Genomic DNA, 26,566 nt, shown 5'->3' on the forward strand with positions numbered 1-26,566 from the left:
GTGCAGGAATTTTTATGGGTGAAGCTTAGATGGTACCTATATTTTTAACAACTGTCTTACCAGGGAGGAAAAAGCTCTGATTTGAAGTGTTTGCTATATGGCCAGTTTCAGGTGATGGCACTGAATGCACAATTGACTTTCAGTTGTGCCAGCTCTGGCATAGCTCTGCATCCACCAACCACATTCCATTGGCCAGAAATGAGTTGTATGGATTCCCCTAAATTCAAGGAAGAATGGAAAATATTGTTGAATTTTGTGTCTGGTAAGTAAAACAACTAGAACAAATAACGAATAGTTTCTGCCATAGTTGGAATCTTCAATGTCATTATTTCAAGATCTGAGTAGATTTCCCAGGAGAAGTGAGTTCCAGGCTCCTGCCTGGAGGATGAAGAAGACCTGACTGTAGGAATTATAGAAACTGATTGAAGAAGAGAGCTAGGGATTTCAGCATCTGATATGTGTACATTTTTTATCCCACTCTCCCCAACGTTTTTAGTATGGTCCCTGTATTTTGTTTTTACTGCTGCTCTACCACATGGCCACATACTTAGTAGCTTAAAACAACACAAACTTAATAAGCAACAGTTCCGTGAGTTAGAAGTCTGACATGGGTTTTACTGGGCTAAAATCAAGGTATCAGCAGAACTGCATATCTTTCTGGAGGCTCTAGGAGAGAATCCATTTCCTTGCCTTTGAGGCCACCTACTGTTCTTGGCTTATGGCTTCCTTTCTCATTCTTATAACCAGTTACATAGCATTTCTCTGATGACTTCTCTAGTCACATCTCCCTCTGACCATAACCCAGGAAAAATTTTATGATTCTAAGGAGTCATGTGATTAAATTAGGCCCACTTACATAATATGGGTTAATCTGCCCCTTTCAAGGTCATTAATTTAATCACATCTACAAAGTCCCTTAGTCTTGTAAGAGGCTGTATATTCACAGGTTCCAGGGATCAGGATATTGTCATCTTTGGTGGGCCATTATTCTGCCTACCATATACTCCTTGCTACTCCTGGGAATAAGCCTACAGACTTTTCTTGGGGATGCTGGAGGGAATTTAGTGATCTTTCTGCTTCTTCCACAGCCCTTCTTATTTTACATTCCTCTCTACATCTTCACTTCCAGAAGTACCTAAGACCACCAATTCCTGAGTCTTTGGCTATGTTGTAGTACAAATTGGGTTAGTTCTTGGGTTTCCTGGTCACCAATTTAGGATTACATTTTCTCAGGTTAACTTAATACTTTACCACTTATTCAACCACTTTACAAATTTTGTTTCCCTTTTCTTCCTTTCCTACTTTCATCCTTGTGGTTTTAGGTCTTTTAAAAAATATATAAGAAAGCCAACTATTTATCATCATTTTTAGCTAGGGGAGAAGACAACAAAAGTAGATGTATGTTTAGTCTACCACCTTAATTAGAAAAGGCCTTATACTTTTTAACGATTACACCATATTGTCTTTACTTCATTGTGTCTTTTTATGTATGTGTGGAAAATGACCTTGATATTTGATAAGACAAAGGGATATGGATTCCATCTTTTAAATTACACATTTATTTATTCAGTACACCTTTATTGGCTACTCTGTGCTAGCCACTTGTTGAGAATTTCAGATTCAGAGAATATCTGGAGGAGCTCAAAGTCTGTTTGACTTCAAATGTCTAACAAAGGAAATTTGAGCACTTTGTTATAAATGTACACAGAAATAAAAACAGTGCCAAAGAATCACTAAAGAAAAAGGGACTAATTTTTCCTAGGAAAGTGAAAAAAAAAAAAAAGACTTCATGGAAGTTATCATGTTTGAGCTGCATCTTAAAAGGATGTTGTTAGAGAATGGGATGAGAAAGGAAAATATGAAGGGAGCAGAGAGAAGTTCAATGTGGTTCGAGCAGATTGTATAGAAAGAAATAGAAGATGAAATTTGAGACTTTAGTCTGAGTTAAATTTTGGAGGGTGTTTTATGACAGGGTAGGGAGTTTGGATTTTATTTTAGATTAGATGGAAACTGAAGGGCTTTTAGAAGGGAAGTAACAAATACTGTTTTGGTTTTTTTTAGAAAGTAATTCTGGTGATGTGTGGGATGGAGTAGAGAGACAGGTGGCAAAGTAAACATTTGGCTGGTTCTTAAGTATTCTGAGTAAGAGTAAGAATCTGAGTTGAGGTCATGTCTTTGAATCTAGCTTTACTGTTGCTGAAATAAAATTAACTGAATTCAGTGATTGAATGGACATGGGAAGTGAAAGAAATGCAGCCATCAGGAGTTTTGGCTTAAGAGTCTGGTGAATGGTGATATTATTAACTAAGATTAGATTATAGTGATAAAAATAGATTTTAGAAAAAATGTAATGTTTTTTAATCTTCAACATTTAAGTTTTAACATAAATTTATGGGCTATAAGTAGAGATACGAATATCCAGAAAGTATCTAGCCATGTAACATGAAAAACAGACATTTGTTGAAGAAGATATGAGATACAAGAAATGTTGTGCATAGGACAGCGATGCCTCAGTCCCCTTCAAGTAGGCACCTTGGGACTTTACACATCTTCTCCCAATTGCCATCAGCTGCCTTGTCATATTTTCCTGAATCTCATTGATGATCTGAGATCTCTTCCCTTTCAAAGGTGATTTTAGTTTTGGGAAAAGCCAGAAGTCACAGGGCACCAAATCAGGTCTGTAGGGGGGCTGAGTCACCTGGGTGATTTGGTGTTTCACAAAAAAACTGCACAAGACGTGATGTGTGAGTGGCTGCGTCATCATGATTAAGCTGCCAATCACCAGTTATCCTTAGCTGTGGCCTTCTGAATCATCTGAATACTTTCCACAGAGGAATATTTAAGCTTAACGCAAAGTTGATGCAGATTCACTGCTGTACTCGCTCAGACATTTTGAATGCCACAACCACACAGTCCACATGCTCACTCGACGGCATCTACCGCCCCACTGACTAATACAGTGGAGTCATCACTGTTCACGCATGTGCATTCCAGTCCACTCTCCTTGGCTCCCAGGTTACATTGATGTCACGCAAACCATTCTTTTTATATTAACAACAGTTGGACTTTTTTTGGACAGACCTCGTATGTCTTTGGAAGCTGGAAGTATCTACCCCAACTCATAAAAGAAGACAGTCTTCTTTTAGGCACTAGAGATATGGGACATTTGAAGATTAGGAAGATAATATGGTTGAAGCCACAAGAATAGTTGAGGTCGTCCAAGGGACACCACTTAGCTCTAGTTGAAGACAGAAGGAGGTGACAGAAACAATAAAGCAAACATGAGGAAGGAAAAGGACATCTGTCTTACACAGTGCTTTTTCTCCCTCCTTTCTTTTCAAATTTTAAATGAAATATTGAATAGGTACAAAAGAATATATATATATTAACTACCTGTAAGATATAATAAATAATGACCTACTGTGTGTTTACCGTCCCTTTTTAAGAAAAATTATCAATATCTTTGAAATCTTTCTGTATCTCTCTTGTATTTCATCCTGTTTTCTCTCTATAATCACCATTTTGAATTTTTTAAATTATATTTTATTTTTGTCACATATTGTTCTTACACAATTTATTGTTTAGTTTTGCCTGTTTTGAATATAAAAAATAAAATGACAGTGTTTATAGTCTTTTTTAAAGTATATTACATTGATTATGTTGTTACAGTTGTCCCAATTTCTTTTCTCTTTGCTCCCCTCTGCCCAGTACCCCCCTTCCCTTCAGCAATCCCCCACTCCCTTAGTTCATGTCCATGGGTCATTCATATAAGCTCTTTGGCTTCACCCTTTCCTATATTATTCTTAGCTTCCCCCTGTCTATTTCGTACAAAACAATTATTCTTCTTAATCCCTGAACCATTTCCCCATTTCTCCCCCTTCCCTCTTCCAGCTGATAACCCTCCAGATGATCCCCATACCTATGATTCTGTTCCCATTTTGGTTTGCTTAGTTGAATTTTGTTCTTATATTTTAGATTCAGTTGTTGATAGTTGTGAGTTTGTTGTCATTTTAATGTTGATAGTTTTGATCTTCTTTTTCTTAAGTAAGTCCCTTTAACATTTCATATAATGATGGCTTGGTGATGATGATCTTTAGCTTTACCTTGTCTGGGAAGCACTTTATCTGCCCTTCCATTCTAAATGATAGCTTTGCTGGATAGAGTAATCTTGGTGGTAAGTCCTTGCTTTTCATCACCTTGAATATTTCTTGCCAGTCCCTTCTTGCCTGCAAAGTTTCTTTTTTCTTTTTTAAATAATTTATTTATTTGTTTATTTGTTTGTTTATTTTTAGAGAGAAGGGAAAGGAGAAAGAGAGGGGGAGAAACATCACTTTGTGGTTGCCTCTCACTCGTGCCCCCAACTGGGGACCTGACATGCAACCTAGTCATGTGCCATGACTGGGAATCCAATCAGCGACACTTGGCTCGCATGCCAACACTCAATCCACTGAGCCACAGTATCCAGGAAAGTTTCTTTTGAGAAACCAGCTGATAGTCTTATAGGCACCCCTTTGTAGGTAACTCTCTTCTTTTCTTTTGCTGCATTTAAGATTCTCTTTTTATCTTTCACCTTTGGCATTTTAATTATGGTGTGTCTTGGTGTGGTCCTTTTTGGGTCTAGCTTGTTTGGAACGCTCTACATTTCCTGGACTTGTATGTCTATTTCCTTTGCCAAATTTGGGAAGTTTTCCTTCATTATTTTTTCACATAAGTTTTCAATTTCTTGCTCTTTCTCTTCTCCTTCTGGCACCCCTATGGTTCGGATGTTGGCATGTTTAAAGTTGTCCCAGAGGTTCTTAAGCCTCTCCTCATTTTTTTCAATTCTTGTTTCCTCATTTTATACCGATTGGCTGTTTTTTCTTCCTTATGTTCCAAATCATTGATTTGAACGCCAGTTTCCTTCCCTTTACCATTGTTTTGTGTGGATTTTCCTTCATTTCATTTAGCATAACCTTCACTCTTCCTTTCTGCGTTTGCCATACTTAAGCATATCTTTCAAGTCTGTGAGCATCTTTAACACCAGTGTTTTGAACTCTATGTCTGTTAGGTTGGCTATTTTCTCATCTGTTACATTTGCTGTCTCCTCATCACTTAGTTCTATCATTGAAACCTTGATCGTTCCCTTTTTGGGGCCATATTTCTTGTCTCCTCATCTTGACTGGATTCTGTGTTTGCTTCTCTGTCTTAGGTAGAGCTGTCGCACCTGTTGTGTTGTAAGGGGCAGAGCCTTAAGTATTTGTCAGTATAATGTGGCCCATTTCATCACGTCGTGGTGCTGTTTGTGGGGAAGGGGTCTGAGAGGGAACAATACTGCATGCTTAGCACTCACCCCTTTTCCAGGGACTTCTCCTGCTTCCCATATGGCACTGGCATACCTCTAGCTGTTGCCCTGGTCAACATTCCCAGAGTGGGTGGGTCCACAGGTATTCTAGGACCATGGGGGCCCTTTAAACAAATGGACTGTGCTGAGAGACCAGCAATTTCTTCCTCTGCCCCAACTCTCACGGGTTTTCACAGTCAGAAGCAATGAAGCTTTATTTTTCCTGGTGCTGGAACCATGAGCTGCATGGTCTGGTCTGGCACTGTCAGCGCTCCCCAGGTGTCCCTCCCTACTTTTAAAAATGTGTGACTATGCTTTCCACTGGCCTGCCGCTGCCACCACTGCTACCGCTGCCACACTGCTTCCTCTCCGCCCCTCCTACCTGTCTGGATGAGTATGTCTTCTTCATATCTTTGTTTGTTGGACTTCCATGCAGCTTGATTTTCTGGAACTTCTGGTTGTCTACAGTTTTGAGGTAGTTGTATTCCTTCTTAGTTGTGGAGGGAGACGCAGCGTGTCTGTCTATGCCTCCATCTTGCCCGGAAGTCTCCCTCTGGAATTTCTATGATGCAGATGTTGTTACACTTCTGTTGTCCCAAAGGTTTCTTAAGCTCTGCTCATTAAAAAAAAAGTTTGTTTCCTTTTGCTGCTCTGTCTGGGTGTTTTTATCTACCTTGTATTTCAGATCACTGATTTGATCCTCTGTTTCATCGAACCTACTGCTTATTCCTTTCAGTGTATTATTTATTTCAGGTATTTCATTCTTTATTTCTGACTAGTCCTTTTTTATGGTTTTTATAGACTTTTTTCATGCTGTTGAGTATCCTTATAATCATTACTCTAAACTCTGTATCTGATAAATTGCTTGCCTCAATTTTATTTAGTTTTTCTGGCGAGTTCTCTTGTTTTTTTCATTGGTGCCTGTTTCTTTGTCTTCCCATTTTGGCTGCTTCTTTGTATTTATTTCTATGAATTAGGTAGTTCTGCAAAGACTGGTGCAGACTTATGTCAGATGCTGTTTGTGACTGGCCCTGGGCAATCTATTTGGAGGTGTTAGCTATCCACAGCTTATGGCTCCCCTGCTGGGCCTGGGTGTATCCAGAAAGAACTAGGCTGTGCACCGAGCTAGCTTTTACCAGCACAGAACCTGAAGGAGGGTCAGCTAAAGTCCCGGAGCTCTACTCAGCAGCCTGGCTTAAACTTCACAGGGTGGCATGAGAGGCATTCCTGTGGGTGGGGAAATTGTTCCTCCTCAGGCTGATGCCACATGGAGGACAGTGCTCTGCCCAAGAAAGATGGCTCCTGCAGTATGGGGAAACCCTGGCAGCTGATTTCTCAGCTCTCTTCCCACATCCACCAACCCCAGACTTTTCTCACAAGTCTCTAATCCACTTTGTCCTCCCTGTGCCAGAACCCAAGGTAAGTGGCTGCAAATGAAATTTGGTGTGTTAGCCCTTTAAAAGGCTCTCTGCGTCTCTAACTGTCTCTCCCTAGCAGATGGAAACCCCACTGCTTTTACAGATGGATGTTATTTGGGTTCCTTTCCCAGTTGTGGTGCTTTAGACTGGGGACCCCACCTTGGGTTTTAGACCCCACACTTCTCAGGAGGAACCCGCCTGACCACTTAATGTTCCTCTGGAACTTTAGCTGACATCTGTGGGAGTCCAGTCAGCCCTGATGCACCTCCATACTCCCTACCAGTCTTATTGTGGTGAAGTAGTTTCTTCTGTATATCCTTGGTTATGAGGCTTCTCTCCAGCTAGTGTTCAGTTGGTTATTCAGGATGATTTTTCTTTAATTTAGTTGTAATAGTTTGGTCCTAGGAGGTTATTGTATCTTCCCCTCCATCTTGGGTCTCTTTTGCTGCTATTTAGAGTTTCTCTTTGTGTTTAACCTTGGGCATTTTAATTATGATGTGTCTTGTTGTGGGCTTCTTCAAATTCATCTTGTTTAGGACTCTCTGCTTCCTGGGCTTATATGTCTATTTCCTTTGCTTGTCTCCATTTTCTTTAGTTCTTTTTTTGAAGCTTTGTTGATCTTTCATCTGGGACATGCTTCTTTGTCTCCTCATTTTGGCCACCTCCCTTTGTTTCTATATATTAGGTAGAACTTCTATGTTTCTTGGTCTTGGTAGAGTGACCTTATGGACTAAATGTCATGGGGGACCCAGTGGCGCAGTCTCCCTGGTAACCTGAGCAGGATACTCTGGAAGTGTCCCTTGTGTGGGTTGTGCATGCCCTGCTCTTGTAGTTGAGCCTTGATTACTGTTGGCATGTCATTGGGAGGCATTGAACCTCAGCTGATTGGTCATAAGAGCTGGCTGTGACTACAGTGGAGGAGCGGTTTGTGCAAGGGTTGATCCTACAGAGCAGTACTGGTGTCTGCTAAATCTGCCCTTAGAGTGTGTCATTTGTGAAAGTGGTTGGGATGGACTCTAGTGCAGCCCAAGGTCAGCTGCTGCCTGTGCCCTGTTCAGGGCTACGTAGTACGAGCTACAAAGTGATCTACAGATGGTTGACACTTATGCTGGGTTTGGAGAAGCCTGGGAGAGTCTAAGGAGCATTGAGGATTGCCACTGCGAGTGCTAGGCTTGGCACTCAATTTTATTAAGAGATATAGGGTACAGTGAGGCTAGGTGCTGCTTGTTTTGGGTTTTTGAACCTTTAAGAGATTTTAGGAAAGTCTGAAGCATGAGCCAAGACAGGCCGTTTGTATGGAAAAGCCACTGGAAACAGCTTGGGTGGGCCTACAAGCTGGGTGAGGTAGGGTCGCAGAGAATCACCAGAATTAGGCAAACTGTTAGCAAGTTTGATGGAAGCCCAGATATGGCACCCACCTGTGAGTGTGGGTTGGGTCAGGGGTGGGTGGGGGTTCAACAAAGGAACAATGGCCTCTGCTAACACTTCTGTCTGGGAAAAACCTGCCCCTCCAGCCCTTACCCCAAAGCCAGACAGTTCTGTTCCTCCCTGACACCCTTTGATCTGCCTCTCCAGAATGAGTGAATCTGTCAGCAAGTAAGTCTGTGCACTACAGGACCTTTACGAGGAGTGCCTAGGACTTCAGAAGCCCTCTATCTCACTCAGCTCCAATCCCCCCTGGTTTTCACCTCTCCTACCTGCCTCCAGCTGGCTTCTTTGGTGTATCCTTAGTTATAGGACTTCTGTTCAGCTAATCTTCAGGAGGTTCTCAATGAGGGTTGTTCTGTAGTTTAGTTGTAATTTTGTTCTGGTCATGGGAGGAAGTGAGCACAGCGTTCATCTACTCTACCTTCTTGACCAGAAGCCTATTTATAAAATTTTAAAATGCTTTTAAACCTATAAATTTGATCCTAACATATATGAATTATTCTTTCTCAGAGTGAAGATACACAACAGCAAATCATCAGGGAGACATTCCATTTGGTATCTAAGAGGGATGAAAATGTTTGTAATTTCCTAGAAGGAGGATTGTAAGTAAAGCTTTTCATAGACAATTCTAATCTTTTACTATGATTAAAATACATACTGTTAAACCTGTTCATGGTAAAATTTCCTAATTTTAGTTTATTGGATCAGGTGAATTAATTGCCACCTATGTTAGCTATAAATCTAACTTAAAGAAAATTTTAAAGATAAGCAATTTTTAAAATAATTGTATAAAAGTATTTTATCTAAAGGTAATATATTCTCTATGGTAAAAATTCAAAAATTACAAGGAAGTATAAACTATAAATCAAGAGTCTCTCTCTTCCAATTTTAGACCTTCTTCCCAGTTTCTTGTGTATCCTTCTAGAAAATTAATTTTGCTTTGACTAGCATATAAAAGTATGATCTTAAAATATTTTACCTATGGGATCAAACTGTGTATGCTAGTTAGCATGTTGCTTGTTTTCACTTAGTGTTTTGAAAAGCTTTGCATATAAATATCTAGAGCAACCTCATTCTTTGTAATGACTACTGGTTATTCCTTAGAGTGAATAGATATGTTCATTAAATTTTAGATTATATTCTTTATTTTGTTATTACAAACAAGACTGAAGTCTGCTTTTTAAATATATGTCTCTGTGTGTACACGTATATATATAGGCATATCTGTACAGAGATAGATTAGAATTCAGCTAATTTTCTATTTTAAATGATTAAATAAGAATTACTTATAATTTATACAGTATTATATATCAAATATATTTCAATAAAAATAATTTTAAGATAAAATTACTTAAAACTAACTTGCAGCTATTATAAATACTTTTAAATTAATGGGTTTCATGAAAATAATTTGCATTAAATAGTTTTATAAATGTTTCCCCTTGTTTATATAATTAATTTCTGAACAAGATATTTCCTCATTGACAATTCAAAAACTAAAGTTTAACTGATCCCCATTATGAATAATCACAGGTTAGAGAAACCTACACTTTTGTATTTTAAGGTATACAATGCATATTATGAAAAATAGGACAGTAGAGAAGTAATTCTTATCTGAACATAAATTACTTTTTATCAGGTAGGAAGTTTGCTTTCATAAAAAGTTATATCATGCTTTTCTTAAATTGACAAAATATTTGTAAATTTTGCCATTAACTCAAGGCTTCCAACTTAATAGTTGACAGGTACACCTGCTTTCTGTTTTTGTAATTGTGCTTTTCTTATTTCTCTTAAACTTTCATAGTTTAGTTGTCTTTGCCATTACTATTACTTCCCTTCCTATCAGCCTCTAAATCTCTTATCTCATACGAAACTTACTGTCCAGCATAGTGCACTGCATGTGGTAGATGTGCAAGAGCTCTACTGATCTAACCAGGGCACTGTTTGAACTAGAAATTATGGGTTGACTTTGTGATTATTCTTTTCCAACCTTATAAAAAGTAGAAAGCAAATACTGCATGAGAGATGAGGCTACACATCTGGTTTAGTTCTAGTTTTGTCACTAGCATGCTGGTTTTCCCGGTCAGGTAACTCAAATTTTTGTATTAATACGTCAGTTTTGAACCTGTGTAAAATGAGGTATTTGGACTAAGGGGATTTCTAAAATTCTGTGGTTTTATATGGTGTATTGCATTCCATACAAGAATTTGTACCATGTTTGTTAGTATGGTACTGTAGTTTAAAGATGAAATTATATTTTTATAGGCAAAATACATACTTGCCATATTAATATTTTTTATTTATTTTAATAACATTAATAGCCATTTTAAAACTTTCAAAAGTTTGGTCATCTTCTTTTAAAGCAGAGCCAAACAAAAGTTTAAGGTAAATGCGAAACTGCTGACTCCAGATGAAGTAAAGCCTTACCTCATTGCTTACTAATCTTTCTTTGTGCTCAGACTATCTTTTTCTTCCCTGAACATCCATGTTTTGTTCTTGATGAAATGGCCTTTTTATTAGTTGTTACCTCTGCCTGGAATGCTGTTCTCTAAATTTTGTCATGGCTGGCTCTTTTTGTCTTTTTCAAGGAACAATTGCACTCATAACCTATAAAAATAATTTCAGAGAATGTTTAATGTGCATAACCATATTTTTAATTAAATCTTTTCTAGAAACATATCTAGCATGGTAAAAAAAAATTGTCAAAGTTTATTTCCCCTTTTGCTGTTGGAGAATAAAAATATATTGTGTATATAAAGAAATTGTTTCTACAGAACTTACAAATTCAGTGTTACTTTTACTGAGTAAATAATAGATGCCATTTTCTTGTGTCTTGTTTGAGTGTTCAGTTAGCTTTGATTATATTTAGTCTTGATTTATGTTAGTGTTAGAGGGTCTTTTGAGAAGTGAACAAACTGATTATTGTAAACTTAAACTATGAAATAGATAAACTGTATTTAGAAAAAATATAAGATGTTTGGAAAGATTATTTTTACAATGCTTTAATACTAATCAATAAAAACAAAAATATTTGATGAAATAATTGAATATCTCTTAGCTTAGGGGGGGTGTTTGTATTTATATTTCAAAACAAAATTATTTTTGGAGATCTTGTTGGGAAATCTGTCCAAACTTAAGAAGAAATGTCTTTTTTTTTTTTTTTCTAGTTGCTAATCAGTCTTAAGCTGTATAACTTACTCTTACCTATGGAATTAAATTTAGTAAACACAAATGCCTATGATCTGATTTTTTCCCTTTCTGACCTCACTGCTTACTAATCTTATTTTGTGTGCAGGCTTTTTCTTCCCTGAACATCCATGTTTTGTTATTGGTGAAATGACCTTTTTTTAAGTTGTTACCTCTGTCTAACACGTTCTTCTCTAAATTTTGTCATGGCTGGCTCATAATCATTAGATCTCAGCCTAAATGTCACTCTTAATGTCTAATCTGAAGTAACGAATCCATCAATATGGTATTATTCCATTTTGATTTTCTTTGTAGTGCTTTCCACTCTGATAATTTTTCTTTATTTATTTGTTTTTTCCTCCTTACCTACAACAGTGCCAGACACATCGTAGGTACTCAGTCAACAGTTTAATGAAAGAATGAATTTAAATTAAGCATATCTTACTTTAACATTTTTGAAGAAAACAACCATCTTAATTTAGTTAGCCTCTGATACAAGTTAACTTGAATGCAATGCCATTAAATGTTATCTTTCATTTTATGAAAGGTTTTAAGCAAATTGTCAGTTTGCTTTAGCTAATGAAAATGTTTTTCATTTTGTTCTTATAATGTTCCAATTGTTTTGTTTTGTCATTTAGATTAATTGGAGGATCTGACAACAAACTGATTTATAGACATTATGCAACATTATATTTTGTCTTCTGTGTGGATTCTTCAGAAAGTGAACTTGGCATTTTAGATCTAATTCAAGTAAGTTGACATTTGCCTCTTATATTAAATAACAATTTTGGAATTTACACTTTTAAAAACTTGTATGTTGTAAATTTTCTAAAGTGATATTTTGTTTGATAAGAAATGAAGTGTTCTGTAGTAGATATTGGGTGGGTAAAAGAGGGGGAAGGGATGGAAAAAACACATAGACTAAATTACTCTGATTAAGACTAATCACAACTAATTTCATCACACTCCTTTTTTCTTGTTCATGTAAGTTACCACTCTTACCAGGTGTATTCAGATTTGACCTCAAAACCCTCTCCTCTCTGTTTTCTGAAAATCTTTCATAAGGTACCTGGATCTCAAGGTCACTCAACAACAAATTTCCCATTATCTTCAACCTCTCTTATTAATATTACCTTCAATTTTTTGCCCTAAGTTAAATTTCCTCTCCCTGATGACATTACATGTAACCCTCTCCAGTGGTAGCGGTTTTCTCTCAAGCTTTCTTTATACCATTGAGCCTGGAGGTGTTCTTGCATTTTCCAGACCATTATCTCTTCTAAAACACCTCTAAGCTTTATCTCATGTTATCAAACTATACCACCCTCTACCACCCCACTGAAGTAATCTTTTATTCTCATCTTTCACTCATTGGAGATTCTGTGAAAAACTTCCAAGTGTCTGAGATTTTACCCTGTTTGCAAGCTAATAAGTTAACTACCACAATTTCAAAGATCCTGGCAGAAGACAAGAGATTTCTGGGCCAGAAACAAAGGACTTCATTACTACTAACAGCAAAAGCAGGAACCAAGGAACAGCATTTGCATACATTGGGTCCTCAAGTCCCAATTTCCAAAGTGTGACTTGAAAAGGGCTGTGTGATACCTGCATATAGAGTAGATTGAGTTATAGCAGAGAAACCCCAAGCTTAGGGAACTGGAATCTTTTATAGTGGACACTAAGCATGTTTTCTTCTGAAGTGGAGGAATAGAATATTTTCTAAGGGTAAACCTACCCTTTGCTTTGGAGGAAGACACTGTTTTCCAAGGCTGTTTGCTAGACATGCTTGCTTGAGAAGATAGTCCACAATAAAGTCAGTCAGTAACTGCTCACATTATGTACAGAAATGGGAGACTCACTGAAAATTATCCACTGCATTCACTTCAATACTGCACGTGACTTCAGTGTTCAAGTGAACAGTTCTTCCAGTACACTGGTGTCTTCAAACCTGGAATTCCTCTTCTCAAATGAATTTTGCTCTCTACCCTACCTCACTATTCATTTCTAGATCTTGTCTTTATCCAAACTTCAGTTTTTCTATCATTTCAATTTCACAGTTTGCACTCTCTGCCCCCTCTTATCTTTCATAACACAATTTCTGTTACTGCAACAATTCTTTGAGCCTGTTGTGATCTTAAGTCTTTTAAATCTTTTTTTTTCACTGTCCTTGACCTTCTTGATCTCTTACTTTCCTTACCCAGCTTAAATTCTGTGGTCAGTCATGCTAATCATAACCTTGTATATATACTCAACTCCTTCCCTGTACCTATACATCTGAATATAGTGGAGAAAAAAAAAAAAACTATAACCATAGTTACTGGCTTCACTCTAAATTCATGATCCCTAACCTCAATGAGTCCTTAATGCTACCCAGTAATCATACTATAATCCTCTGGTCCATTCACTGTACCATACTCTAGATAACTACTGATATTCTCCACTCTTCTTAAATCTCTAGCATTTCTAGCATCTTGCTTCTTAGTTCACTGAGAAAATTAAAGCAGTCAGAGAACTTCTACAGACTCTACACCTGTGTCCATATATTCTACTCTCTCTTCTATGAGAGATGAACTCACTCTACTCCTAGCTAAGGCCAATTCACTCACTTATGTGCTAGTTTTCTCCTTGTTGCCATAGCAATTCTCCCTCTTTCTCCTGTTATTTTCCCTCTGTTTTATTTATTGATTGGTTGGTTGATCTGTGATTTCATTTTTAATTGTCTTAAGCCTTATGAACACATAATTTACAATTTTGTGTTGATGATCTATTCTCCTTTACTTTAATCATTCTTGTAAGTAAAAGCACCATTACCACATACATACAATAATTCTACAGTTGTTTTTGAATAGCTGTTCAAGACAATCCTGAATTATAACTTAGTCTGACTTAAAGAATTCACAAAGTTTGCTACTATATCATGTCACACTGAATTTTAAAAGCATCTAACCCTATAGATCATCTATAAAATGGAGAAGTGTTAAATATTCTTAATTTGATATTACACGTTAATCACACTAAAATGCCTTTCATTAAATAAAAGGCAACAGTTTAGATACAAGGAATTTTAATTAAGTTGGCATAGTTAGGAACAAAAAGATAAACTGTACACTTCCAGCTTATCTTTAGCCCTCGCCTTTTAACAGGCTAATGAACACAACTTGAACCACAAGAAAGTCTTGCTGTTTAAGAGACAGTGAAAGGATTTCCTCAGTATTTAAACATATTAATATAACCAGTTATATAAATCTAAATATAAAACCAATCCCCTCAAGGTTTTTAGATGGCATTCGCCATCTTTGAAAAGTTGAGCACTACGAATCAAGTCCAATCATATTTTTAGAAGGTGAAAACAGTGATAGCACTTACTTAACAGAAATTACCATCAAAGTTCAAAAAGCTGATCATATTCATTTAACTATAAGCCAATTTTATTTAAGTCAGGACTACCCAAAAGAAATGTTCTGTCAGCCATTCATGATTTGAATTCGGGTGTATAAGATCAATTTAAATATGATACACATAAAAAAATGTCATGAGACATTTGTTGTAATAAATAAGGCAGTGGCCAACTATTACTGAATAGTAGCTTTTTTGAGGTAAGCTATCAAGTCTGCTCTTTCTGCACTCTTCTTAATGCAGCAAAGATCATTTTTGTTCTAGAGATGTATTTCTTGGGATTCTCCAAATATTCCATCAGTGTAGCCTCTCCCTGGGTGATACCTTTGTTTTTGTTGGCATCTGTGTAAGAAAATCCAGGGGCTCGACCTGTCTTTCTCCCAGATGGACCATGGAAATTTGGCCAAGTCTTGTGCTTGCCTCTCTTTTGCACGTTCTGGCACTGTGCACACTTCTGAACAAAAATCTTCTTGCCTTTCTCAACATCACCCATTTTTAAGTCACTCTGTTCGTACACAACACAGGGGTTCCCACTCACAAGCCGAATGTCCTTCTCTAAGTCCAAGGACACACTGGCCTGTGCCTATACACTAGTATTGGTGCAACCATACTCGTTCCCATTTTTCCTCTCTGTTAGATCATTTCCACTAACCTACATTTTTTTTTCTCCCATCTTAAAAAATGTCCGTCTCTATTTCCTTCTCCAGCCACTGCCTCATTTTTTCCCCTCCCTTTACAGCAAAAACACTTCTAAGATATCTGTATACAATGTCTCAATTTTTTCTTTTCCCACTTTATCTTGAACACACTCCCATCAGATTTTAGGCTCCACAGTTACTGATCCAAAGGTTTTCATCAGTCCTCCTCACTTGTCTTCCAGAATAACTTACTTACCTACTTCTGTAGTTGATTTATTTCAGTTTTCTGACCTCTCCTACCTCTTTTTCTCTGGCAAATCCTGTTGGATATACAGAATATGACCACTTACTACTCTCTGCATTACCACTATATTGATTCAAGCCACCACCAGCTCTTGCCTGGGTTATTACAGTAGTGTCCTGCTTGATCTTTCTGCTTCCACTGTCTTTTCCTTTTGGTCTTATCTCAGTAAAACAGCCAAAGTGATACTTTTGAAATCTTTCACATCTTCCATTCTGATGCTTCAATGGCTTTTATTCTCAGAGTAAAGGCCAAATTACTTATAAGTGACCCATGAAGCCCCACATAATTTGATTTCCTTCCCCATACCCTACTACTTATCTTTGTCATCTACTTCTTTCCCTTTTCTTCTACCCACACTGGCCCTCCTTGCTCTTCCTTAAACATATTAGGTATGCTTCTACCTCAGAGCCTTTGTACTTGCTCATCTTTCTATCTAGATTAGATTGTTCTTCCATTTGATATTTCCATGTCTACCTCCATTATTCTTTCAGGTCTTGACCTAGATGTCACTTCCTCAATACAGTATTGGCTGGCCCTTCTCTTTGATATTTTCTAACGCCTTTCCTGCTTTATTATTCTTTTCCTTAGTACCTGTCACCATTTAGTATACCATATATTTGACTGACTTTATCTTGTTTATTGTCATTTAGCCTTACCAGAATATAAGCTGTATACGGGTCAGGATTTTTGTTTATTTTGTTCACTTATTTATCTCCAGTGTATACAAAGGTCCAGGCAACATAGTAAGTCCTCAGCAGGTAACTGTTGAATGAATAGATGTATTTAATACCCAACATTTAGCATTCTTTGTGAAGTAAGTGACAATAAAAACCCAAAGGCTAATTAGAAAGAGAAGTGTTAGCTAGAAAAGTAAAATATAGTGGTTGCTATGCAATAGCAATTTTTAAAATCTTAGTGCTGGTTGCATTGGTATTTTTAATTTGTGAAAATCATTAATCTCTGTATACACTTAATACTTTGTATTTTCTTTTTATGATATTCCACTGAAATTAAAAAATTAACTAAAACAATAAGAAAATGTACTTGCTACAAATAATTGTATTGCTTTAAGATTATCACGAGGGACTGCTCATACATGAGTCAGTCACTTTAAAAACATTGAGTGAACAAATATGGAATGAAGTAGCTTATTGTTTCTATTTTCATGAAACAGCTATTCAGAGCTTATTGAAAACTGATTTTCTTGCGTTGTTCAGCCTCCTGTTTTGAGATAGGCAAGTGTGCAGTATTGTAGAAAGTAAACGTGGATCATTATAGACCAAGAGTTTGGATCAAAACCTCCTGGTTTTGCATATTCTTTAGAGAACAGATTGGAAAACTTAACAAACATTAATGTATAATTACTAAATATATGCTGTGGTATTTTGAATATTAAAAATGAGCATTCAAATGATCACAAAAGCATATTTTTTATGCAAAGATTTTATGTTTCTAAGATGTGTGTTGTCCCAGATTTTACTTTATATCTTATACAAAACCTGAGATAAGTCCTTGTTGGTAAATACCTTATGTCATGCAATTGAATAATCAACTTGTTTTCCTCTTTCCTTTTAAAAATTTTATAAGTTGGGGAGAAAAAAATGATTCTTTTTTGTTTCTGATGTATAGTATTTTAGTGTGATATTGACTGCCATATAAGCAAATTTCAGAGTTGATCAAAGCTGTTTTTAGTCTTTTCTGTTGTAGCATGTCTTCATTGAGACTGTTAAAATATTTACAGAGTGAGAATAGAAGTTCATTAAATATTAATGTTAGTTGTTTGAGTTATTTATAAGCAGTCATATTGTCCTCAATTAATTTGTTATGTCAAGTGATAATGGAGACATAAAAGTTCACTAGATAATTCCCAATTCTGTCATTGTTTTCTGTGCCACATTTAGCAATTACATCACCATCAGTCTTGTTGTAGTTTAGAAATAATTGAAAGCTAACAGCTAAACTTTTCTTTAGATATAGAAAGATATGTTTTGGCCATGTTGTTAGAATACACATAAAAACTAGAGTTCCATGTATAGCATTTGTCATACTGTGTTACTCAGTGCTAGACTAGCTTTTATGAAATTATTTTACTAATGGTTCTTAATGCTAATTTAGTGTGTAATTGAGCATATCACTTAATCTTTATAGATCTTGAATTTTTTCACTTGTAAAGTATGCCTGTTTTAATATGCTGCCTACAGACCCTGTGAGGTTGTTTGAAAGATCAGTGAATAAAAGCAAACTATAATGGTTAAAATCATTCAGGCTCTGCTTTGTACTAGCTGTTTAGCTTTGGGCAAGTTTAACCTCTTTGACCCTAATTATTGTCATCTGCAAAATGGGGATAATAAAAATACCAACTCACAGAATAATGAGAATAGGCATTAAAAAAGATACTGTACATGAAGCTCATGGCTAAATGGCTGACAGTAGCAATTAGTAGTTTTAGCTAACATCATTAAAGCATGTATTTATAAGGAAGGCATATAAAATATTTTATTAGTATACAAACTGAATTGGATAAAGAAGCTCTTCTAATTTTTCACTTTTATAAGAATTTGTTAATCTTTTTATTCTATAAATGTGTGATGGCTAAGATGTATTCTACATGGTGATAGTTATGTGTTAAGAAATAGACTTAATTGGGAATACTTGTAAGCCAAGAATACTTAGGTGAAGAAAGATTCCCCAATCTTCCCAGTATTGCATAGCAAATTATGCTGAGGTGGGTGCTACCTAACAGAATTGTGTGCCAATGGAGGCCTCACCCCACCTCACCCCATATCATTGTTCACTTTTATTATAAGGTTAGGCTTGAAAGCACCCTTGTCATTAGGGTGACATATACACTATTTAAGCTTTAGGCAATATAGGTCTATGTGCCACTTGTTTTTAAGAATTATCTGGGAAACTCAGCTGACTAGCACTTGGAGATTAGGGGAGGTTGCAGCTCCCTTATTGAAGTTACAGGAAGGGACAAACCCCTGTCTCCATGAGATGAGTTCTGGTGCAGTTCCTCCTGCTACAGAAAGAGGGAGCCGTGGCCCAGTTGGCTTATTTTCCAGGCACTCTGGAGTGAGTGCCCATGATCATTTTAGGAAAATTCTGCTTGCTACACTATACTATATTACCAGAGTATTAAAAATTTTCGTTTTCTGTAAGAGTTATTTCTTATATTTATGTGGGAAACAAAAAATATTTCTGTAAACAATTGAATTAGACACTGCTAAACTGATTCAGCATTCCTAAAAATTTTTTTCCTCTTATTTCTTGTTGAATAGTTTAATTTCCAGTAATTAGAAACATAAAATTTACTTTCCAGTTAGTTACATTGCTACTCCTTCATGATAAACCTGGTATTAAACTTGGTAATATTTATTATTCTAATTTACATGTTGACTTCTCAACAGTCCTCTTGGGAGGCATCATAGTATCAAATTGGTGTTTGGAGTCAGATGTTTAAATGTTGGCTCGGTCATCTAACAGTTATATAACTTTGAGCAAATAACTTAGCCTTACCCATCCCAAATTTTCTTATTTGTAAATGCTGATATTCATACCTACCTTGACAGCATTGTTTTAAGAATTAGAGCTAATATGTAAAGCAGTCAGCATGGGGTCTAGAATGTAGTAGACATTGTTATTATTTACTTCATAGTGGTGAAGGAAGTATTTTATTTTGGAACTCAGGTACTTAAAGTTAGAATTTTGAAACAGGAAGCAACTTAAAATTTGATTTTTCCCCTTAAGGAAAAAGTTTGAGAGAAAGGAGACAACTCAGCTTATGGTGTTTCTCTTAAAGGTAAATTCTTTATTTCCCAGTGTAGAATGGTAGGTTTTCAGGAAGAAATTGGATGTAGAAGATGAGAGTGCCCTTTCAGCCTGCTTATTTGATATTTTGATTCCTTAAGTTTTTTAAGAACTTCATATTGAAATTATTTCAGATTTACAAAAGAATTGACAACACAAAACAAAGAATGTTCCCTATCTATATTCACCCAGATTCCCCAAATTTAACATCTTCCATATAACCACAGTACAATGATTAAAATCGGGAGATTAGCCTTGATACAATACTATTGTCTAATCTACAGGCTTTATACAAAATTTGCCAATTGTTCCATTAATGTCATTTTTTTCATTCAGTGTTCAATTCAGTTCACATATTGCATTAGTTTTCCTGTCTCCCAAGTCGTTTTTACTCTGTAACAGTAGTTTATTTTTGTCTTTTATTCATGTCCTTTATACCTTGATTCTTTGAAGAGTACTGGCCGGTTATTGTGTAGAATAGCCCTCAGTTTGGATTTGTTTGGTGTTTCTTAATAATTAAATCAGGTTGTATTTTTGGCAAGAAGCACCACAGAAGTGATGTTACTCCCTTTTTAATGCATCATATCTGGAGGTACATGGTGTCATTTTGTCCCAGTACTTGTAATATTTATTCTGATTCCTTGATTAAGGTGGTGCCTGTCAGGTTTATTGTAAACTTCCATTTTCCCTTTGTGCTTAAAGTATTTTATGAGGAATAAATTTGAGACTATGTAAATATCATTTTTCTAATCATGTTTTTTTGGGGGGGGGCACTAATTTTAAAATCTATTGATAATTATCACCTGAAAGAATTATTATTGTGGTATTTGCCAAATGGTGATTTTCTCCTTTATGCCTTCTGTATTTATTAGTTGAATCTCTGTAAGGGAAAATGTTCTAAGATTTTTTATTCATTTCATTTTATTTTAAATCAGTGCTCTAAATATCAAGTGTACCATGTTTAATTAAAGGTAGAATATCTTTCAAGGCCAAATACCATTTTTTAAATCAACTTTTGCTTGGAAGTTTAAATATAATTCTAACAATTTATGTCAATATGTTTTTTTTTAATGTTCTCATGATTAGCTTTTGTGCAGAGAGTCAGAGGCTACTTTAATTTTAAAATTAATATTTGATATATTAGCGTTCCAAACTTAAAACCCTGTTCTTCTTAGACTTCTAAATCTGACATACAAATCATATTAAATCACTTTCATGGAGGGATTACAGTGTAATTAAATTTCCTATTCTACAAGTAGTCTGTTTTGCACAATACTATGTTAATATGAGTGGTAAAAGTATTAAAAGTTAAAAATTTGCTTTATATTTTTCTGTATTTTCCAAATTTTCTAAATAATCACTTTTTAGTGCATTAAAAATGAAGTGCTATTTTTTACTGTTGTTGGGAGGATTATTCCTAGTAAATAAGAATGTGGGTTCTGCGATGAGACCTTCTGGAATTCAATAATGAACCCTACTACTTAGTAGTTAACTTTTTGCTTTAGACTACTCTTCTGCAAATAATTGCTAATAAAAGTACCTGCCTTATGGGGTTACTGTGAAAGGTTAAATAAAATAATTTATTTAAAGCACTTGAAACAATAACAATGTCATAATAGTATATACTCAATAAATGCTAGCTATTATCATCATTAACCTTTTCTAAGAGAAATGAGTCACACAGAATGAATCATTGACGTGATCTCTTTCAGAATCTTTATGACATAAATACAGAATACAGGTAGTCCTTTCATCAACTCTTAATTTCTTCATGTTGAAATTGAAAGTTTAATATCTGTAAATACACAATAAACATCTCTATTTTTACTAAGATTGTCATCATTGGCACATTAGTGCCCATGTCAGGTTTAGTGCAAATCTAGTCCAGAATCCAGGCATATGCTCAGTTGAGTGCTATATACACATCTTAAATGTCGTACATTTAAGGTTCTCAATATTATATTCAATAGTATATATTGGAGAGTATACCTAGGCTACATTCATATTTTTTTTTCAAAGGTAATTGATCTGATTTTAAGTGCAGTTTGTATTCCCTAGCTTTATTTGTACATTTTTAGTGGTGTTTTTTGATTCCTGGTTTCAGCTAAACCATTGATTTCTTTAGAACATCTTGCTGCTAAGAAAATATTTTTTAGATCACTTGACATATTGTTAGTATTCTCAAATTTATGCCTACTTTTCTTGGGCTTAAGACTTTTTCTTTCTTATAACATGTCAGTTTAACATTTATGTACATCATTTAATATTATAGATTAGAAACAGTAGGGTTAATTCCTCCTGAAAGAAATTACATATTGTTTTATGTAGAATCTCTTAAGTGATATTTTTTAAGGATATTTTGTGCCACCTTTTTTTTTAACCTAATGTACATTTTTATTTCTCTATACGTGTATAGTATTATACTACTAGCTAACATATATGGAGTACCTTTTTCTTGGTGAGACACTGTTCTTAGCCCTTTATATTCATTCAATCACTGAAACAATTCTGTGCTGTAGGTGCCATGATTATGTCCAAAAAAAGAAACTGAGACTTAGCGTTAAATAGCTATGTATTTTTGGAAATCCACGTATTATTAAAATGAAGGAAACTTTAAAATACAATTCCCTTAGTAAATAAAAAATATTTTCCCTCCCACTAGCCTTTGAAGTCCTTGAGGCTAGAGATTAATGAGTAGCTATTTAGTAGATAACTATTATATTGAAATTGACTTTAAACTTTATATTATTTAAAAAATGAAACACAAGAGGGTGCTATTTACTATTCACTATTAGTTTTTTTGCTTTTAAAAAATCTTTCTCCTTGTGAAACATAGTGCAGCAGCAATTTTATTATTTTGTTGTTGTTCTGGCTAGAACCCCCAAGGCCCATTAATTCGTTTAAATTTTTTTTTACTTCAGTTTGTAGATTATTAATTTTGTATTGGTCTTGTCCATGTAATGGATAGGTACTGTGTATCTATCTTTGAAACATTAATTTTCTAATTATATTAAGTAATTTTGCTAAAGCTAAAGAAAAGTAATGGAACATTTTTTGAAAAGGGGTGTTTTTTTTTAACCAAATTTAACATTTGAGTGCATTAAATCTTTGGAATTATTTACCTAAATTAAGAACATATACCTCAATAATTATGACATTTTGCTGCAGGTTACTTTTTTTTTTTAAGTATTCACATTTTTCATAGGTGGTATCGTTCAGGTTTAAATATTGACAACATATTTTTCTTTCTAAGTTAACGAACAAATCACAAAGCCTTGACAGCCTCAGCATGTAGTTACCTTGCTTTTATATCAGTATTTGTTTAGAATTAGATTTTTTTTAAATTTTCCTTTTATAATCACAAGTTTTGAACATCCAAATAAATAATACTGGCTTCCATTTATTAGATGTGTTTTGGGCACTATGCTGAGCACTTTATCTAAATCATTTAACTAAATCTTTAAGGTAAGTGAAGGAAAACTATTTAGACAGCATTTTCACTAAGATAGTCATCTTCTGATGGTTAAAAAAAGATGGCTACAGTATATGTGTTGCTGGTGGAAATAGGGTTCTTCCACAGAATAACGAGAAAAGCATTTCAGGGACCCACGCGTAGGAGGATGAGGTGTAGTGGTTACAATTTATTGGAGCAAAAATAAAGGACTATTTAACTGTCTGGTGTCTCACCATGGCCACGTGGTTCAGCTCCGTCCCACTGTGGGACAAGTCCATCTTCTGGGGCCTCAGTCCTGCACTTGTCCTCAGCAAGCCAAGAAAGATGAGCCCAGAGATGCAGAACTTTCTGTATCTCATTTCCCCATCTGCACATCACTGCCAAGGCCGCGCTTGGGCCCCAACCAGTGCTGGGCTTGGAGCCGCACAGCTGCTACAGCGAATACATGAATGAACGAGCAAACACACGTTGGTCCTACGAAGCCAGGACTTTGTTAAGCTTTGATTATATTACCTGGGCCTAGGGAGACAGCAGGCTTTCTTTCATACTAACCAATTTCTTTCCTAATTCTTCCGGGGCTTGTGCTGGGCCCTCCCCGTAACCAATTTGTTCTTTTTCCCAGGTTTTCCAGGCTAGACTCCACACCTTGATGTCGCCATTTTGGCTCCCACTGTGCATGCCTCAAAATTTTGTCTCACCTGGTTCTTATCACTGATGCACTTACCTCCCCCTGCGGTATTTTAGCTTCTACTGCACATGCGTCTAGCTAAGGAATTTACCCGGCTGTTTTAATTCATTCCTCTGTAATCCTAGCTAATGACTGGTAGCTGATTCTTTCTGCCTGCTTCAGTGATTAACTCTCTTGGCAGAGGATGCAGCTGTCCCTTGGGGACGCTGTCGATGCTGTGGCTTCCTCAGTGAATCAGGCTTGATGTTTAATTTCATTTGCTCCCTTCCTTAACTAACTAGCTACTACATATGCTAACATATGGGTGGTTAAACCACTGGAATTGGAAAAATTAAGCATGAGGAAATAAAAGGTATATTGGAAACTTTTTTCTGATTAATAACTCTTAATAATGATTTTACATTTAGGAGGACCACCTCACACCATACACAAAAATCAATTCCAGATCAGTTCAAACATGAAAAAGAAAACTTAAAGCTTTTGTTTTTTTCTGGGAGAATATCTTCTTGACCTTGCTGTAGACAAAGATTACTTAAATTGGACGTAACACAGATTAATTATGCCCTGGCCAGGTCATTCAGCTGGTTGGAGTGTCTTTCAGTACACCAAAAGGTTGCAGAATGGATCCCAGTTGGGGTGCACACAGGAGGCAACCAATCGATATTTCTTTCTCACATTGATGTTTCTTTCTCCCACCTTTCTCTCTCTCTAAAATCCGTGTAGTATCCTCAGGTGAGGATTTAAAAAAAGAAGAAAAAGAAAAAGACCAGTAGAAAAAATGAGAAGTTTTGAACAGACATCACAAAAAAGGATATCTAAATGGCCAATAAGTAGGAAATTATGCTCAGTCTCATTAGCCATCAGGGAAATACAAATGAATATCACAATGACATACCACTGCACACCCATAAGAATGTCTAAAATTAAAAGATAGACAACATAAAGTGTTAGAAAGGATATGGAACTGTGACAACTCTCACATATTGCTATTTGGAGTGTAAATTTTTATAATTTCTTTGAAAATCTATATGGCACTGTCTACAAAGCTGAATGTATACCACTCTGTGACCCAGAAATTCTACTCTAGGTTTACATTCAGTATATATGTGTACATAAATTCACTAAAGACACATAAAAGGTTGTTCTCAGCAGTCCTAATTCTAATGGCCCTATTCTGGAAACAATCCAAATTTCTGACAGTGGTGGAATAGATAAATACATTGTGGTATATTAATGCAATGGTATACTGCACAAGAATGAATGAGCTATTGTATTTAAAATAATGATAAAGAATCCAATCACAGAAGGTTACATACTGTATGATCCCATTTAAATATCATTCAGAAACAGGGAAAACATTATCTATAGTGTTAGAAAGTAGGGTAATGTTACCTTTGATGGTGGTAGCAACGGATGGAATATAAGGGGGCTTCTGCAGTGCTGGTAATTTCTAACATTTCATTTAACTGTTGGTTATACAAATATTTTACTTTGTGAAATTCATCAGGTTGTACATTATTATGATTTGTGCATTTTTCTGTTTGTATGTTATATTCCAGTGAACATTTATTGAAGGGAATGGAATTTAAATGGCTCTATTTCCCATAACTTATTTAACTATGATTTTATAAATTGGTATTCAGACCATTTCCAAGTTAAAGACACTGTTTCCAAAGTCAATATTTTCCTCCTCTTCAATGGGAGTTTTCTCTTTTTCACACCCATTCTTAATTTCCCCAAGAACTTAATATGTATGAAGTGCTTTGTGTTCAAGCAGCATTATCTCATTTAGTCCTTATAACAATAATCTGTTATAACAAGAAGGAAAGTGAATCTGAATTAGTTGAAAATAGAATGAACAAAGTCATTTCAGGAGCATGTCACCAAGGCCTTGAGGAAGAATTAATAAAGTTGAGAGTTTGGTAGATACTCAATGATATTTATTTTCTACCACACAAAATATTTAAATAAACTAGAAACTCAATTGAGGCTGACCTGTGTATGCTCCACACTTGGTCATCTTAACACCTGTCTGCATAAGTGATATTATGAGTAAAACATATATTCTTGGTTACTACAGACCTCTTATTCTTCTCAGTGACTCTGGTCTAAGTTAAGTGTCAACAAACTACAGCCTGCATATCAAATTCATCCTGCCACCTGTTTTTGTAAATAAAGTTTTAATGGAACAGAGCCATGCTTATTTGTTTAGGTATTATCTATGGCTGCTTTTGTGCTACATTGTATGGCCCCAAAAAGCCTAAAATATTTCCTTTCCAGCTATTTACAGAGAAATTTGCCTATCCTTGGTCTGAGCCAATGTTCATTATAGCCATCTAGTTATATATCTATATTGTTTCACCTCTCTTATTTGCCTTCATTGATGCCAGGAAGGAACCTTGGATTGTAGATCTGTGTAAATTGACCTGAGGTCAGAGCAGTTACGGCAAGAAACCTGCTGTTTAGAATTTACTGTTTGTCCCATTGGACCACATATGAATAGAATGACTATACATTTCAGTTTGCTTGGAACTGTCCTGGTTTACATTTCTTGTTCCAGGGTATTATATTATTATAACATTGCATCTATTATTATTATTATTATTATTATTGGTATTATATTATTATAACATTGCATTTATTATTATTATTATTATTATTATTATTATTATTATTATTATTATCATTAATAGCTGTTCTCTTTTACTCTTAATACACCCTACCCCAAATTTGGATGATAAATAGAATGGTTACTCTGTCTGTGAAAGCTACCATTGAGAAGGGTAGTGGGAATAGAAATATGAATAGAGTAGTTATTGCCAACTATGCAAGGTGAAATTTTAGAGATTAAGTTTTTGATACTTTGTATTCAGAGGTCTCCAAGACCATCCGAATGATTTGCTAGTATTCACAGGATTCAAAATCTG

General features: G+C 35.6%; 1 protein-coding gene and 1 pseudogene across 2 annotated transcripts in view; one reads left to right on the forward strand and one right to left on the reverse strand.

The window, feature by feature from the left end:
* The window catches only part of AP3S1 (adaptor related protein complex 3 subunit sigma 1), a 54,288-nt gene that overhangs the window by 5,071 nt on the left and 22,651 nt on the right, over positions 1-26,566 (forward strand). For both annotated transcript variants that reach the window (XM_090279033.1, XM_090279032.1), the window contains exons 2-3: positions 8,677-8,768; positions 11,991-12,102. In XM_090279033.1, coding sequence (XP_090135159.1) covers positions 8,677-8,768; positions 11,991-12,102 — 204 coding nt within the window. The remainder of the gene's footprint in view (positions 1-8,676; positions 8,769-11,990; positions 12,103-26,566) is intronic.
* LOC150008851 (cytochrome c pseudogene) lies at positions 14,922-15,238 on the reverse strand (annotated as a pseudogene).

This window comes from Furipterus horrens, unplaced genomic scaffold, assembly GCF_987537825.1.
Source record: "Furipterus horrens unplaced genomic scaffold, mFurHor1.1.pri manual_scaffold_5, whole genome shotgun sequence".
NCBI classification, from domain to species: Eukaryota; Metazoa; Chordata; class Mammalia; order Chiroptera; family Furipteridae; genus Furipterus; species Furipterus horrens.